At 42.8% G+C, this 18,396-nt stretch overlaps 1 protein-coding gene across 2 annotated transcripts in view; it reads left to right on the top strand.

Moving 5' to 3' along the window:
• KCNQ5 (potassium voltage-gated channel subfamily Q member 5) overlaps positions 1–18,396 on the top strand; it is a 592,302-nt gene that overhangs the window by 519,171 nt on the left and 54,735 nt on the right. For both annotated transcript variants that reach the window (XM_065911591.1, XM_065911592.1), the window contains one exon: positions 2,250–2,470. In XM_065911591.1, the coding sequence (XP_065767663.1) occupies positions 2,250–2,470 (221 nt within the window). The remainder of the gene's footprint in view (positions 1–2,249; positions 2,471–18,396) is intronic.

Below are 18,396 nucleotides of genomic sequence, written 5' to 3' on the forward strand. Positions count from 1 at the left end.
GTTGGCAAAGGAAAGAGAGATATCTTGAAAGTTTGAGTAATAATTTGCTATTAACTAAACCCAACCTTCTATAATAATTAACATCTGTTAGTTCCAGAAAAGGTAATGGATTAAAGTATAATGAGACCACTTGTAACGGCAGCTCTGTCGACAAGTCATTCATTAATCTAAATAGAGGTGCATAGGTGCGTTCCTGAACCAGATCATTGTACATTTAAGTAACGGAACAGATGGCCAAAACTGAAAAGAGGTTTGTAGTTTCTACTATTAAAAAAAAACAAAGCTTGAAAAGAGTGGGCACTTTGAGCACCATCCCTTTGAGGGTTTGTTTAAACATTGTGAGCTTTGGATGACATGGAGAATGTAGCCTGGGCATAAGAAGATGCAGTTTTATATGTTATTGTTGTTGAATGAATCCATCATTTGATCACTCGTTTGTCAACTGCAGAGAAAGCCCTGCCTGATGGGACTGTGTTAATGAGCCTGAACCGTCTGCCCTGCTGCCCTCTGCATGCGCCCCAGCAATCCTGCCTGCATCTGCCCTCCGCACAGAGCTGTCAGCTGCAGAGCCAGCATGTGTGTCCTGACCAGGACCTGCTGACCGCTGTAATCCATTGCTCGATGTGTTTTCACATAAGCACACAGAAAACACGGTGTCTTCTTAGAACACCATTTGTTAAGCAGCTAGGCATGGAAAAATCAATGTTACTGTGCTTGTTAGCTACAAGACATAGACCCGCTAAACACATTTGCTGTTGGCAAGCTGCCGCTGGGAACAGTGGACAAGGCAGAAAGTGCAAAAGAACCTGCTCCACGTGGTCTCAGAGAATCCCTGTTCATAAGAATGCTGTCTCCATGTCCCACAAAGGCTGCCTCTGGACAGTGGGGCTCAGATTCATCCAGTCCACTGTTTCAGGCCTTAGAGCCCCGGGCCTCTCGCTGCATAAAGGAATCACTTTCTTTTTTCCATAAAAATATAAATGCACTCTATTTTTTTTTTTTAATTTTTGGAGTAGGGTTGATTTAAAACATTTGTTAGTTTCTGCTGTGCAGGAAAGCGAATCAGTTATATATGTATCCACTCTTTTAGATTCTTTTCCCATATAGACCATTACAGAGTGTTAAGTAGAGTTCCCTATGCTATATAGCAAGTCCTTATTAGTTATCTGTTTTACATATAGTAGTGTGTATATATCAGTCCCAATATCCCATCTATTCTTCTCCCCACAGCCTCACTTTCTAGTGAATAACATAGTACTTTATAAATGAACAAGAACACAAAACTTTGTACAGTTCATCTGATCCCCATAAGAGTCCCTCACGTACGTTGCTATTTTTATCTTCGAGTTAGAAGAGAGGCCTCCAAACCCAGGTCTCTGATTCCAGCCTGCCCTCCCTGCACCTCTACCCCACTCACACTCAGGAAGGCCTGGAGACTGCCTTGTTAGCACTTCCTTTATCAACCAACCATAGTTTAGGCCAAGCTGGCGTCTGAGAACTGAATGTGAACAAATATAATTCACCAGGAGCTGCCACAGCAAATCAATAACCTGTTTAATAGCAGGAGTCTGTGTTGGTGAACACGACATCTCATTCTGTTAATCCGTCATCCGGTTCGTTATAAGCTGAAGCTGTTCTACCTTGTGTGGTTTTTGTCTAGCGAGAATAAATGTGGTGTTAAGTGTTGTATGTCTAATATTGTCTGCAGTACTGCCAGCTGCTCTGAGACTGCATGGATCTGGAAATCATAATCTTGCCTGGAATATAAAATGCATGCAGACTGTGTGCATGTGTAACTGTCATCTCTGTTTTCCTGTAGAAATATTTTGGAAATTACAAAGAGATATGATTCCAAATTTTTTTTAAAAAATAGCTTTTTTTTTTAAGTTTAAAAAGTTGAGGTTAAAGCTAAAATTTGTCCCTAAGGCGAACATCAAACCAGTTCTAGGGTCTTTCCAGTGTCATGGTGCACAAACCACTGTGCTGTATCTCAGGCGTTTGCTGAATCCAGGAAGGGTGTGCAAAACCATGGGATGAGATGGACTGGAGATGAATGCAGAGATATTAAAGACAGCTCAAATTTTCAATAAGGGGAAATGTGTCACTGTGCCCCTATTTGCTAGAAATATTTCATGTAATGCAATTTGTGATCGATCTGTCAATCGTGTGTACAGTCACATCAGCGCATTGACGCAGGTGGGTGGGCGGCGCTGCCTGAAATGCACTAACGCCGCCCCTGTCGCCCGCAGCCAGAAGCTCAGCTTCAAGGAGCGCGTGCGCATGGCCAGCCCTCGGGGCCAGAGCGTCAAGAGCAGGCAGGCGTCGCTGGGGGACAGGCGGTCCCCCAGCACGGACATCACGGCTGAGGGCAGCCCCACCAAAGTGCAGAAGAGCTGGAGCTTCAACGACCGCACGCGCTTCCGGCCCTCCCTGCGCCTGAAGAGCTCGCAGCCCAAGCCGGTGGTGGACGGTGAGTTACCCCTGTCTCTCCATAACCATGTATTACACGAACGCAAGGAGCAAGTGGCAGATTCTGCCTGGTGCCACTTGGAGAGAGGGCAGGAAGCAACCCCAGGGAAAGAACCGTGCGCTTGTTGCTTGTTTTCTTGGAAGTTTATTGTCTGCCTTGGGCAAGTGTGCAGAAGTCGACTTTTGCAGGCAGTTTGGCAACTGGATTTACATTGCAAGGAAGTCAGAGACAGTGGTGTTCATTCTTCTCTGGTATCTGCAGCATAGTGTTACTTCTCAGGTAGGTTGGGGTCAGGTCAACAGGGCCGCACCACTGATGCACAGATTGTATCCAACCTGCAAGCTCACCAAGACGGCCAGGGGCTCAGGACCCCTGAGATGCAGGAAGAAGGGCCAGAATCTTTCTGGACCCAGTGGAGGTGCTGGTCCTTTTCTACTGAGCACTGTTTTTGCCTACATCAGGGGCCAACTGCTCATCTTCCTTAGAGAGAGTCTTGTTGAAAGTTCTTATCTGATGATAACTGGAATTCGAGTTCTTCTCCCAAAAGAAATTAGCCTATTTTATTTACTATATTAAGTGGCAGAAGCTTGCTTTGCCAACACATTTTACTGAGCGCCATACAATTTCCACGTCTATGAAATAAAACCTTCTTTTTCATTTTGGCTTTCCTTTTAAGAATGCCCCATGGGATCTCTTATCCTGGGCAAAGGACCAAAATCAAATCGCATCTTCCATTAATGCATAAAAGCTTGCAAAGGCCATCAGCCCCCTGTGCTCACCCCCCAGGCAGAACCTGAATTTTCCCAGGCCCTGAGAGCCTGTGGGATAAAATTAACAACCCGGGTCATGATCACAGTGACCTCAGGTTCCCTCGGTCCCAGGCCCCTCCCAGCCCATTCGGAGCTCCTGGGGCCCCCCTCCCTCCACTCTCAGGGGATCCCCCAGAGTCCATTGCACACACCTCCCACTGTTCACACCTTTGGATACCCTCCAAGTAGTGCCAGAGGCTGACCCGATGTGGCCACTCCTGATGGAGCTTGCAGCTCCCTTCTGCACTGCACGCTTGACCCCTCTCCCACCTGCACAGGCTCCCCTCCACCTGCCACTGTGCTGAGATGGGAGGGGCTCTCTCCCCAGCACTGTGCCTGCGTGCTGAGTTGCTTCAGTCACGTGCAACATTTTGTGACCCCCTCCCCACCGGGCTCCTCTGTCCATGGGATTCTCCAGGCAAGAATACTGGAGTGGGTTGCCATGCCCTCCTCCAGGGGATCTTTCCGACTGTACACTCCACACCAAGCCCCCAAGTACCCAGAGTCACTGACGGCACAGCTTTTCGGCATCCTCTGGTTTCCACACTCTCCTCCCTAGGAATCTGGCTGAAAGCCTGTGAACAGCTGAGTCGAGAGTTACCAGTAACAAGGCTTATGGAGCACTCAAAATAGACTTGCTGAATATAAATGGACACACATTTCTGGAAGGCAAGTTGGCAAAAGATACCAAAGCCTTTACATCTGCCTGAGCTCGGACGCCTCCCACCCTGCAATTCCATTTCTAATTCCATTTCTAGAAATTCCATATCCTAGAAGTGAAGTAGCATACATACAATATAATGAAGTAAAAGATATTAGAAAAGATGCTATCATTCTAAAATTATTGAAATAGAAAAAGGATCACAGAAAATAAATTATTCCATTTTGGCTGTGTGTGTTTGTGTGTGTATGTGTATGTGTGTGTGTGTAAATTCATGTGTTTATAGTAAAAGTTCTGGAGAGATTTACAACAGTGAATGAACAGTTACCTCCAAGTGGTGACATCATAGTTGTATTATGTTTGTTCATATGTATTATTTGGTTCATCTGTATTATCTATTATTTCTGCAATGAGCATGTATAGCTTTTGTGATAAGAGAGCAGAAGAGGATTTTCTATTTAAAAATCGGGTCTCCTTTCAGACGCTGCCTCTTTCCTTCCCCACGGTGGGATACTGGTGATCCTCCATTAGTTCTGTCCCCATATTGGTCCAGCTGGTGGCACCAAACCCTTCTCCTTAGCCCAAAGTCCCCCTTATCTTGGTGCTGGCACTAGTCTTCACCCTGTGTGGATGTGAATTGTCTAATGAGGTTTGATAGCTCCTACTACAAATAGACCCCTTCATGGATCACAGCCTTGTCACGGCAAAGGGCTTCCATAAGTCAAGGTATGAGTCTTGCAATGCAGGGCCACTCAAGACAGATGGGTCATAGTGAAGAGTTCTGACAAAATATGGTCCAGTGAAGGAGGGAATGGAAAACCACTCCAGCATTCTTACAGCGAGAATACCATAAACAACATGAAAACACAAAAAGATATGACACCTGAAGATGAGGGTCCCAAGTCAGAAGGTATCACTACTAGAAAAGAGCAGAGGGCAGTTACTAATAGCTCCAGAGAGAATGAAGTGGCTGAGCCAAAGCAGAAATGACACTCAGGTGTGGATGTGTCTGGTAATGAAAGTGAAGTCTGATGCTGTAAAGAACAGTATTGCATAGGAATCTGGAATGTTAGGTCCATGAATCAAGGTAAATTGGATGTGGTCAAATAGGAGATGGCAAGAGTGAACGTCAACATCTTAGGAAGTAGTGAACTAAGATGGACAGGAGTGGGCATCAGTAATCCAAGTCTGTGCCCCAACCACTGATGTCAAAGAAGCTGAAGGTGATCAGTCTATGAAGACCTACAAGGCCTTCTATAACTAACACCAGAAAAGATGCCCTTTTCATCTTAGGGGATTGGAATGCAAAAGTAGGAAGTCAAGACGTACCTGAAGTAACAGGCAAGTTTGGCCTTGGAGTGCAAAATGAAGCAGGGCAAAGGCTAACAAAGTTTTATCAAGTGAACACACTGTTCGTAACAAACACCCTTTTCCAACAGCACAAGAGACAGATCAGTTCAGTCGCTCAGTCATGTCCAACTCTTTTTGACCCCATGGACTGCAACATGCCCATCCATCACCAACTCCCAGAGCTTGCTCAAACTCATGTCCATCAAGTCAGTAATGCCATCCAACCATCTCATCCTCTGTTGTCGCCTTCTCCTCCTTCCTTCAATCTTTCCCAGCATCAGGGTCTTTTCCAATGAGTCAGTTCTTCGCATCAGGTGGCCAAAGTATTGGAGTTTCAGCTTCAACATCAGTCCTTCCAAAGAACACCCAGGACTGATCTCCTTTAGGATGGACTGGTTGGACCTCCTTGCAGTTCAATGGACTCTCAAGAGTCTTCTCCAACACCACAGTTCAAAAGCATCAATTCTTCAATGCTCAGCTTTCTTTATAGTCCAACTCTCACATCCATATATGACCACTGGAAAAACCATAGCTTTGACTAGATGGACCTTTGTTGGCAAAGTAATGTCTCTACTTTTTAATATGCTGTCTAAGTTGGACATAGTTTTCCTTCCAAGGAGCAAGTGTCTTTTAATTTCATGACTGCATTCACCATCTGCAGTGATTTTGGAGCCCCAAAAAATGAAGTCTCTCATTGTTTCCCCATCTATTTGCCATGAAGTGATGGAACCAGATACCATGATCTAAGTTCTTTGAATGTTGAGTTTTAAGCCAACTTTTTCACTCTCCTCTTTCACTTTCATCAAGAGGCTCTTAGTTCTTCACTTTGTGCCATAAGGGTCGTATCATCTGTGTCTCTGAGGTTATTGATATTTCTCCCAGCAATCTTGACTCCAGCTTGTGCTTCATCCAGACCAGCATTTTGCATGATGTCACACATGGATATCACCAAATGGTCCATACAGAAATGAGACTGATTATATTCTTTGTAGCCAAAGATGGAGAAACTATACAGTCAGTCAAACAACTCCTAGAGCTGACTGTGACTTAGAGCTCCTTATTGCAAAATTCAAAATTAAATGGAAGAAAACCATTATTCTATTCAGGTATAACCTCAGTCTAATAACTTATGATTATACAGTGAAGGTGATGAATAGAGTCAAGGGATTAGATCTGGTAGACAGAGTGTCTGAAGAACTATGGACAGAGGTTCCTAGCATTGTACAGGAGGCAATAATCAAAGCCATCTCAAAGAAAAAGAAACACAAGAAGGCAAAATTGCCATCTGAGGAAGCTTTACAAATATCTGAGACGAAAAGAGAAGTGAAAAGCCAGGGAGAAAGGGAAACATATATGCAACTGAATGCATAAGTCCAGAGAATAGTCAAGGAGAGATAAGAAGGGCTCTTTAAATGAACAGTGCAAAGAAATAGAGGAAAACAATAGAATGGGAAAGACCAGAGATCTCTTCAAGAAAACTGGAGAGGTCAAAGGAACATTTCATGTAAGGATGAGCATGTTAAGGACAGAAACAGCAAGTGCCTAACAGAAGCAGAAGAGATTAAGAAGAGGTGGCAACAATACACAGAAGAACTTTACAAAAAGGGTCTTAATGACCCAGATAACCATAGTAGTGTGGTCTCTCACCTAGAGCCAGATATCCTGGAGAGTGAAGTCAAGTGGGCCTTAGGAAGCGTTACTATGAGCAAAGTTAGTGGAGCTGATGAATTTCAGCTGAGCTATTTGAAATCCTAAAAGATAGTGCTGTTGAAGTGCTACACTCAATATGTCAGCAAATTTGGAAAACTCAGCAGTGACCACAGGACTGGAAAAGGAATTTTCATTCCAGTCCCAAAGAAGGGCAGTGCCAAAGTATGTTCACACTACCATACAATTGCACTCGTTTTGCATGCTAGTAAGGTTATGCTCAAAAATCCTTCAAGCTAGGTTTCAACAGTACATGAACCAAAGACTTCCATATGTACAAGCTGGATCTAGAAAAGGCAGAGGAACCAGAGATCAAATTGCCAACATTCATTGGTCATAGAGAAAGCAAGGGAATTTCAGAAAAACATCTACATCTTCTTCATTGACTATGCTAAAACCTTTGACTGTGTGGATCACAACAAACTGTGGAAAATACTTCAAGAGATGGGACTACCAGACCACTTTACCTGTCTCCTGAGAAACTTATATATGGGTCCAGAAGCAACAGTTAGAACCAGACATGGAAAAACTCACTGGTTCAAAATTGGGAAAGGCGTATGACAAGGCAGTATATTGTCACCCTGCTTATTTAACTTCTCTGCAGAGCATATCATGCAAAGTGCTGGACTGGATGAGTCATAGGCTGAAATCAAGATTTCCAGGAGAAATATCAACAACTTAATGTATGCAGATGACACCACCCTTATTGCAGAAAGTGAAGAGGAACTAAAGAGCCTTCTGATAAGATTGAAAGCAGAGAGTGAGAAGGCCGACTTAACTCAACATTCAAAAAACTAGGATCATGGTATCTAGTCCCATCACTTCATGGCAAATAGAAGGGGGGAAAGTGGAAACAGTGACAGACTATATTTTCCTGGGCTCCAAAATCACTGCAGATGGTGACTTTAGCCATGAAATTAAAAGACACTTGCTCCTTGGAAGGAAAACTATGAGAAACCTAGACAGCATATTCAAAAGCAGAGACATCAGTTAGCCGACAAAGGTCCATCTAGTCAAAGCTATGGTTTTTCCAGTAGTCATGTATGGATGAGAAAGTTGGGCCATAAAGAAGACTGAGTGCCTAAGAATTGATGCTTTTGAACTGTGGTGTTGGAGAGGACTCTTGAGAGTCCCCTGGACTGCAAGGAGATCAAATCAATCAATCCTAAAGGAAATCAACACTGAATATTCATTGGAAGGACTGATGCTGAAGCTACAACTCTAATACTTTGGCCACCTGATGCAAAGAGTCAACTCACTGGAAAAGACTCTGATGCTGGGAAGGATCGAAGGCAGAACAAGAAGGGGGCAGCTCCCGCCCTAGGTTCCTGCATGGTGGAAGCACATTTAATGCCCCAGGGAGTCCACACCCTTCCTACATGTCTTCAGGAAGCATGCGCCTCAATGCTGTGAAGTCCTTACAGTTGGTTGAACACATCTAAATATAAAAGTCGTGGAATCCGGATTCTGAATATGGAAAATGAATTCTCCTTTCATGTTTGGCCAGAGGGAAAGCATTTTTCAAAGATTCCTAGAGTCAGCTCTGTCCATCACACTATTTAAGGTTACTGCAAAAATGCCTCAGGGGTCAGACAGAAACAGAAGTCCTTCTCTCTCCAGATCACAAATTGGAAAGATCTCCCACCATCCACTTTCTGCATCATTTTGTATAAGTGCATTTCTGTTTGGTTAGACAGAAAGTGCTTTTCCCTGGTTGATGCCTGACTGAATTGGTCCTGAGTTCCCCAAGTAACCAGAGGCCAACTGCTGTCATATTGAAGTAGCTTTGCTGGCCACTTATCCACAAGAGACTGTGACCCCCGACTCTTTATTGTACCCAGTAGCCCGGAACCATGACCTCTGACTCATCTCAACGTTAGACCTTGGGGACAGAGAAATTCTCTTTCTAGGAAAAAAGAAAACTGAAATAGCTATCAAATAAATGCAGACTTCAATTTATACATTTTTATTTATGGTGCCTCTTCAGGTTTTAAGTATTTCTAAAATCCACTTATAGAAAATAATATATAATACTGCATGCAGCTCCTGATTATTTCAGATCTCTTTGCTCATTCACTTCTGGGTCTCTTTTTTTCTACTTCTTTTTTTCCTTTACATATTGTAGGCATTTCAGTGCCCAGCAACAGCTCAGGGAAAGTCAATGAATAGCAGTAACAAAAATAAAAACTTACACTGGTCTTGAAGTTATTAAATAAGTTACATTTGAAAAATAATGGTCCCATAACTGGAAGATAACATAAAAAAAGAAATTTAAGGTTAATCTGTAAATTTTAATGAAAGTGAAGTTGAAAAAGTGAAAGCTGCTCTATCATGTCCATCTCTTCGTGACCCCATGGACAGTATCCCATCAGTCTCCTCTGTCCATGGGTTCTCCAGGTCAGAATACTGGAGTGGGTAGCCGTTCCCTTCTCCAGGGGATCTTCCCAACCCAGGGGTCAAACCCAGGTCTCCCACATTGCAGGTGGATTCTTTACCATCTGAGCCACCAGGAAAGTCCAAGAATATTGAAGTGGGTAGCGGATCCCTTCTCCAAGGAATCTTCCTGACCCAGGAATTGAACCAAGGTCTCCTGCATTGCAGGAAGATTCTTTACCAGCTGAGCTACCATAGAAGCCATGTAAATTTTAATAATTTCTGCCAAATCTGATATCCTTTACTACAGAGGACTTTTCAGGTATTGCAGTGGTAAAGAATCTGCAATCCAGGAGACTCAAGAAACATGGGTTCAATCCCTGCATCAGGAAGATCCCTTGGAGAAGGAAATGGTAACCTGCTCCTGTATTCTTGCCTGGAGAATCCCATGGACAGAGGAGCCTGGCAGGCTATAGTCCTTGGGGTTGCAAAGAGTCAGACACGACTGAGTACACATGTGCTTCACTGCACTGTGTGCTCAGAGAGCTGATATACCTGTTGTGCATTGGGTACCTATTTACTACAGGTATTATTTTTATAATTTAATGACTCTTACAAAAGGTTATTAAATATTCCATGTTGTTTTTATTTGCTATAATTTTGATGTTACATGTTTTACATAAACATGTTACATGTTACATAAATTTACATGTTACAGTTTAAAAGGGCACAATTTTAAATTCCACTTCCATGAGAAGTGGAAAGGAACAGGCAAATGTCAGCACCAGAAATTTAGAAAGAGCAAAAGGAAGAAAAACTATAAGGGACTAGGGTGGTGTTGCCATAGCAAATTTATTTTGACCAATAAGATATGAATCATAATAAGAGATAAAAATATTCCATTATCCAGTCAATAGTATTTAAGCTTCTTCACATAATCCCAAAAATTAGGTTGGATATGACTTTCTGAGATTCCATATATAATGAGTGTGAGCTGTATGTTTTTTTTTTCCTTTCTGTGTCTGGTTTATCTAAGTGGCATAATGTCCTTCAGGTCCATCCATGTTGTGGCAAGTGGCAGGATATCTTTCCTTTTTAAGAATGAGTAATACTCCACACTGCATAATTTATACTACAATTTCCTTTAGCTATATGTGTATGTATATCAAATCATCATGGTGTACTTTTTAAATATGTACAATTTTCATTTTAAAAATACAATAAAAACATTAGGTGGGTTAGAAACGATATTGTATCTCAATATATGAGAATAATGATGAAAGTGACATTTATTGGCCAGCACTGTTCTAAATGCTTGACTTCTGTGATTTCATTTAATTCTCTCAGTGCCCCTATGAGGGAGGCATGTTGTGATCCCTATCTTGTGAATGAGGGACCTACGACCTGCCCAGACCTAACAGCCATGAACGGGGAGCCTGGGGGCACCTCCAGACCATCTGACTTCCTTCCTAGCCTCCTGTGGGACCCATTCGCAGATGGGCCCCAGATGTCATATCAGTTTCCCCTAAAGCATGTTTCATTTCCCCTTCTCCCCATTATTGCTCTTCCCATCTTCACTTGGCCAAATCCCCTCCCTTAGAAACCATTCAGCTTTGCCACCGACCCACCCACCCTTCTCCCAGCCTGAACTGCCTAACTTCTGAACTGTATCATCTTCAAGAGTGGAAGATTTGGCAAATTGGGAAAACGACCTTTAGATGACCCATCCCTGTGTTCATCAGTCTTCTGGAAGGGGCTGAGGATCACAGCCATCTGGCCTGTGTCTGCTTACCCAGGCGGGAGGACAACCACGAGGCCATCTGAGGTCTGTTTCCAGATACAAGAGGTGGTGTCAGGAGACAGATCGCGGTCCACACAGATGATCACATGAATCATGGCAGAAGCAAGTCCACGGAGCACCAGGCAGCCTGAACCCAAAGAATGAAGTTAGGAAGTGGGAAGTCCAGGTTCCTGGCAACTAGTTTGCTATCAAAGAGGCTTTGGTGACAGACCCCGCTATGCTGGGAACACCTTTCAGAGGTGCCTCGAAGGTCTGGGCAATCTGGAGCGAGATAAGGAGGAGCTGCAGTTGGATCCACCCTGTAGAGCATAAAAATATCTGCTTCCATGCTACACATGTAATCAGCATGTCTCAACGTGTATGAGCTTGTTTCTGCTCAATGGGAAGTATTAGTTCCTGTGGGTGATCCTCAGGGCACTGCTGGTCACTCTGGGAGATGCATCCTCGCCAAATATTTGTGAAAAAGACTGGCAGCCCTGTGTAGGAGACGTGTGGAGGTCCCCTGAGTGGAGGCTGGGTGGGCAAAAGATGGGAAATGCTTTCCAGTCGTGGGGTTCCCACGGCCTATTCTTTTGTTCTAGACTCTGCTGCAAGCTCTCTTCTCTTTGCTTCTCCTCCGCTGCCTGTCTCTGGCCCCCAAGCCAGGGTACCTGTCAGGGCGCATTTGACTGCATGGCACAAGAGTGCAAGTGAAAGTCGAGTCCGACTCTTTGCGACTCTATGGACTATACAGTCCATGGAGCTCTCTAGGTCAGAATACTGGAGTGGGCAGCCTTTCCCTTCTCCAGAGGATCTTCCCAACCCAAGGATCGAACCCAGGTCTCCCACATTGCAGGCGGATTCTTTACCAGCTGAGCCACAAGGGAAGCCCAAGAACACTGGAGTGGGCAGCCTTTCCCTTCTCCAGGGGATCTTCCCAACCCAGGGATCAAACCCAGGTCTCCTGCATTGCAGGCGATCCGCTGAGCTCTCAGGGAAGCCCGTGGCACAAGAGAAGCATGTTCAGTTACCTTAACTGGTAATAAAATGTATAATCGACACCACAGGGCCAAGGGCAGCCCCCAGTCTGGAGGCGCGTGCCCTGGCCCCCTTCTCTGGGCTCTTGCAAGCCTCCGTTTCCTCTCCCAGGCTGGGAGCAAGACAGCCTCAAGCGCCTTCTCCACACACGACACTGAAGCAAGGAGGAGGCCCTCCTGGGTCGTGAGGAGCACCATCCATTCCCGTCTCACTTTGTAGAATCGGGTCTCATGTCTGAAATGACCGCTGGTGAGGAGGGTGGGCTCTGGGTCTGGGGTCAGGGTCCCCTGTGGCCCAGGGGTCAAGGCTAGGGCAGGAGGTGTGACTGAAGAGACATGAAGCCGTGCGTTTGGGGACTGGCTTTCGGAAGGAAACCTCTAGTGGTGTCAGAGGGAACCAGGAAATCGTTCCCACTTCGTGGTGAAGCTGAGGAGGCAGAACGAGCATGTTTCCTCCCAAATGCGCCGCCCTTTTGCCACTTCTGTTTCTCTGAGTGTCCAAAGGCCAGATTTGTTTTACTTATTATTGTTCTTTCCTCCTTTCTTCCATCACCTAATCTTCATGAGACCATGAGTGCAGACCAGCCTCACTCCCTTGTATTTCAAAAGTAGGACAAAGTGGGTAAACGGAAACCTGACTAAAAAACAAATGATTTCAAATTTATTTTATTTTGCTTACTTTTTAAATTTAATCTATTTATTTTAATTGAAGGCTAATTACTTTACAATATTGTAGTGGTTTTTGCCATACATTGACATGAGTCGAGTTTAAATAACACTCCAGCCCAGACTGTGCATTTCCTGCCGGTGCCACCCAGGGGAACCTGAGGTCGTGCTTCCCTCACTAACCCCTCACCAGCCCCAGATGCCTCACCCCCGCAGGCTGCTGGCCAGGGCCCCTTCTTCCCCTTCAGGTGAATGACAGCCCATCAGGTCTCACCTGAAATTAGCAAAAGAATAAAAATGCGCCACTCTCAACTCCTCTTAAAGATAGAAAAGTCCCTCCCCTTCCTCCCTTCCTTAACTTCTGTTCCCTGGGCCCGCAGCCCACCGTCTCCTAGAACTCTTGTTTGAGATCATCAACGTGAGGTCAGTGGGACACTGACAGAAAGGAAGCATTTCAGCACTAGGCCACCAGCCTCAACCAGCAGGCTCCTGTCCCCACACCAGGACATTTCCTTCCAAGCGGCGTAAATCACAGGCCGCCAGCATCTTGTCCTTGACTCCTCCAGGCACACAGGACTTTCGTTTAGTGCTGAGCATCGTCTGCGCTCCTTCTACAAGAGCATCTTCTTCCCTCGCGTGTTTCTCAGCCCCCCTGTAACATTTTTGGTGTTTCCACAAAATGCCAAGCAATGAACTGCACTTACTGTTTTTTCCTGACTCTCTGCACTGATGGCCCAGCTTCTGTCAGGCTCTGATTATCATTTTCCACAATACATGATACTCCCTGGCACTTCCTGAAATTACCTGATGATGACTGCACCGTGTCGACAGAATTAATTCTCATGAAGGCGGTATTCCCTCAGGGCTTCAACTGGACCCTGGCAGAGCAAAGCCTATGGGTTTTCTTTCATGACCAAATGAAAGGACTTCTTGAAAATGACTGGATCCAAAGTCTGGAAATTAATCCACAGTCCACTCTATGCCCAGCTTAATGGTTGGCGTAATTCTGTGCAAGAGCCTGGAGGGTATTTAGTAGGAATCTGAAACACACTTCCCATCTTTAACCAAGTATTTGGTGACCATGGTTACCTGGAGGAATCGCCTCAGTTCCAGTCCCTGGGTTTCTTTTCTCCTTATTTGTCTGACTCAGCCAGTCCCTTCTCCCCCCAGAGGCAGACGCTATTCCTCCCCTGTGGGTTCTGCATCCCTCCTGTCCCCCAAAATCTCTGTCTGTGTCCGTGTTTCTTATTTCTCTTGGGAGCCGGGAGAGGAGGGCCCTTTCAATCTCTGCTTGCAGACTCTAAGAGACTAAGTAATTATTGTATTTCTGGTAAGGTTGCTTTTTCCAGTTCTTGATGTGAAATGTCAGTTCCTCATTTCTAATTACTGGGGAAATGCATTTCTATTTTGATCAGACTGGAGATCACCCTGGCCTTCTGTTCTAATCTAAGTACTCTGTATCATAGAACAGGATTTCTGCCCAGATTTCTCTAGGCTCTTACCTAATGTTTGTTGTCACCCTGCAGTGACAGGGAAAATTATATTTGGTTCCTCTTGGTAGGATAAAACAGCTCCCTGCTTAAGGTATGAGTTATGGGTAGATTCTACCTCCTCCTTCTGGCAGAATCTAAGCTGCCAAGTAACCTCTGAGTACAACTTTAAGCCATGTCTTCCACCTTCTATGGATCTAGATTTTATTTTTTTAGCTTTTCATTTTATATTGCAGTATAGCCAATTAACAATGTTATGATGGTTTTAGGTACACAGTAAAAGGACTCAGTCATACACATACATGTATCCGTTCACTCACAAACCCCTCTCCCCTTCAGGCTGCCACATAACGTTGAAAATAGTTCCCTGTGCTTTACAAGAGAACCTTGTTTATCTATTTAAATATAGCAGTGTGTACATGTCCATCCCAAACTCCCTAACTATCTGTTCCCCCACCCTAATCCTTCCTCCCTAGCAATCATAACTTTGTTCTCTAGGTCTGCTGTTTGTTTCTTCTTTGTAAATAAGTTCATTTGTATCATTTCTTTTTAGATTCTACATATAAGGGATATCATACAATATTTCCCTTTCTCTGCCTGACTTACTTTAGTCAATATGACAATCTCTAGGCCCATCCATGTTGCTGCAAATTGCATTATTTCACTCTTTTTTTAATGTCTGAGTAATATTCTATTGTATATATGTACCACATCTTCTTTATCTGTTCCTCTGTCGATGGACATTTAGGTTGCTTTCATGTCTTAGCTATTGTAACTTGTGCAGCAGTAAAGATTGGGGTGCATGTATCCTTTCAGACCATATTTTTCTCTGGATACATGCCCAGGAGTGGTATTGCAGGATCATATGGTAATTCTAGTCTTTTGAGGAACCTATATACTCTTCTCCGTAGTGGCTGTACCAATTTACATTCCCACCAACAGTGTAGGAGAGTTCCTTTCTCTCCACACTCTCTTGTTTGCAGACTTTTATGATGACCATCCTGACTGGTGTGCAGTGATATCTCATTGTACTTTTGATTTGCATTTCTTTAATAATTAGTGGTGTTAGACAACTTTTCATTGCCTCTTGGCCATCTATTTGTTTTCTTTGGATAAATGTCTAGTTAGGTCTTCTGCCCATTCTCTGATTGAGTTTTGTTTTTTTTTTTATGATAATATGCCATATGAGCTATTTGTGAATTTTGGATACTAATCCCTTGTCAGCCACATCATTTGCAAATATTTTCTCTCATTATGTGGGCTGTCTTTTTGTTTTGTTTATGCTTTCCTTTGCTGTGCAAAAGCTTTTGAGTTTAATTACATCCCATTTGTTTATTTTTGTTTTTATTTCCATTACTCTGGGAGACAGATCAAGAAAGATATAGTTGCAACTTATGTCAGAGTGTTCTGCCGATGTTTTCCTATAGGAGTTTGACAGTATCAGGTCCCACATTTAGTTCTTTAATCCATTTTGAACTTATTTTTGTGCATAGAGAATGGTCTAATTTGTTTATTTTTCCATGCAGCTGTCCAGTTTTCTCAGCACCATTTGTTGAAGATACTGTTTCTCCACTATCACATAATCTTGCCTCCTTTGACATAGATTAATTGGCTATAGGTATGTGGGTTTGTTTCTGGGCTTTCTATCCTGCTCTGTTGACCTATTATAGATCCCTATTTTTGTGACAGTACTGTACTGTTTTAATGACTATATCTTTGTAGTACAGTCTGAAGTCAGAGAGCCTCATTCTTTCACCTCAATTTTTCATTCTCAAGATTGCTTTGACTATTTGGGGTCTTTTGTGTCTCCAAACAGATTTTAAGATTTTTTGGTTCTAATTCTGTGGGGAAATGCCATTGGTAATGTGGTAGAGATTGCATTGAATCTGTAGATTGCCTTGGGTAGTACAATCATTTTGACAATATTGATTCTCCCTCTGTGTCATCTTTGACTTCTTGCATCATATCTTATAGTTTTTGAGTACAGGTCTTTTGCCTCCTTAGATAAGTTTATTCCTTGGCATTTTATTCTTTTTGTCTCTTTGCTACAACAGTTAAATGGGATTGTTTCTTGAATTTCTTTTTCTGATCTTCCATTGTTAATGTATAGGAAAGCAAGAGATTTCTGTGTATTAATTCTGTATCATGCAGCTTCACCAAATTCACTGATGTGCTTCAGTAGTTTTCTTGTAATGTCTTTAGGGTTTTCTATGTATAGTATCATGTCATTTGCAAACAGTGACCGTTTAACTCCAATTTGAATTCCTTTTATTTCTCTTTCTTCTCTGATTGCTGTAACTAAGACTTCCAAAGCTATGTTTGATAAAAGCGGCAAAAGGGGACATCCTTATCTTGTTCCTAGTCATAGTGGGAATGCTTTCAGCTTTTCACCATTGAGTATGATGTTAGCTTTAAGTGTGTAATATATGACCTTTATTATGTTGAAGTAGGTTCTCTCTGTGCCCACTTTCTGTTTTCATCATAAGTGGGAGTTTTCATCATAAGTGGGAGCTGAATTTTGTTGAAAGCTTTTCCTGCATCTATTGAGATGATCATATGGCTTTTTATTCTTTGATTTATACGTGGTGTATCACATTGTTTCATTTCTGATATTGACTGGGATAAATGCCACTTAATCATGGTGTATCATCCGCTTAGTGTGTTGTTGGATTTAGACTGCTAGTATTTGGTTGAGGATTTTTGCTTCTATGTTCGCCAGAGATATTGACCTGTAATTTTCTTTTTTGTGGTATCTTTGTCTGATTTTGGTATGAGGGTAATAGTGGTCTCATTTAATGAGTTTGGAGTGTTCCTTCCTCTGGAATTTTTTGGAAGAGTTTGAGAAAGATAGGTATTAACTCCTCTCTAAATGTTTTATAGAATTCTCCTGTGAAGGTCCTGGACTTTTGTTTTTTGGGAGTTTTTTAATGACAGTTTAAATTTCAGTGCTTGTGATTTGTCTGTGCATATTTTTTTTATTTCTTCCTGATTCAGTCTTGGGACACTGAACCTTTCTAAGAATTTGTCCATTGTTTCCAGGTTGTCCATTTTATTGGAATGCAGGTGCTTGTAGTAGTTTCTTGTGATGCTGTGTATTTCTGTGGAGTCAGTTGTAACTTTTTTTTTCATTTCTAATTTTATTGATATGAGTCCTTTCTTCTTGATAAGCCTGGCTGAAGGTTTATCAATTTTGTTTACCTATTCCAAGAACCAGCTTTTTGTTTCATTGATCTTTGCAATTGTTTTGGGGTTTGTTTTTTTTTTTTTTTCTTTTTTTTTCTTGCCTCTACTTCATTTATTTCTACTTTGATCCTTATGATTTTTTTTTTCCTTCCACTAACTTTAGGTTTTGTTTGTTCTTCTTTCTCTGGATGTTTTAGGTGTAAGATTAGGTTATTTGCAGATTTTCTTGTTTCCTGAAGTAAGTTTTCATTGCTATAAACTTTCCTCTTAGAACTACTTTTGGCACTTCCCTGGTATTCCAGTGGTTAGGAATATGCCTTGCATTGCAGGGGATTGGATTCAATCCCTGGTTGAAGAACTAAGACCCCACATGCTGTGGAGCAACTAAGCCCATGTGCTTCACCTGCTCAGTATGCAAGCCACAGCAAAGAGTCCACGCACTTCAACAGAAGCTCTCACCTGATGCCACGCAGACCCCACATCCCACAACTAAGACCAGACACAAAATAAATAATTTTAAAAAGAACAGCTTTTGCTGCATCCCATAGGTTTGGGGCATTGTATTTTTATTGTCATTTGTCTGTAGATATTTTTTTTCCTTTGATTTCTTCAGTGATCCCTTGGTTATTTGGTAGAATATCATGTATCCTCCACATGTTTTTGTTTTTACAGTTTTTTTTCCTTGTAGTTTATTTCTAACCTCACAGCATGTGATTACAGAAGATACTTGATGTGATTTCAATTTTCTTAAATTTACTAAGGCTAACTTCATGGCCCAGTGTATGGTAGTCTTGTGAAATGTCCCATGTGCAGTTGAGAAGAATGTGTATTCTGCTGCTTTTGGATGAAATGTTCTATAAATACCTATTA

The sequence above is a fragment of the Muntiacus reevesi genome, chromosome 19, assembly GCF_963930625.1.
Source record: "Muntiacus reevesi chromosome 19, mMunRee1.1, whole genome shotgun sequence".
Taxonomy (NCBI): Eukaryota; Metazoa; Chordata; class Mammalia; order Artiodactyla; family Cervidae; genus Muntiacus; species Muntiacus reevesi.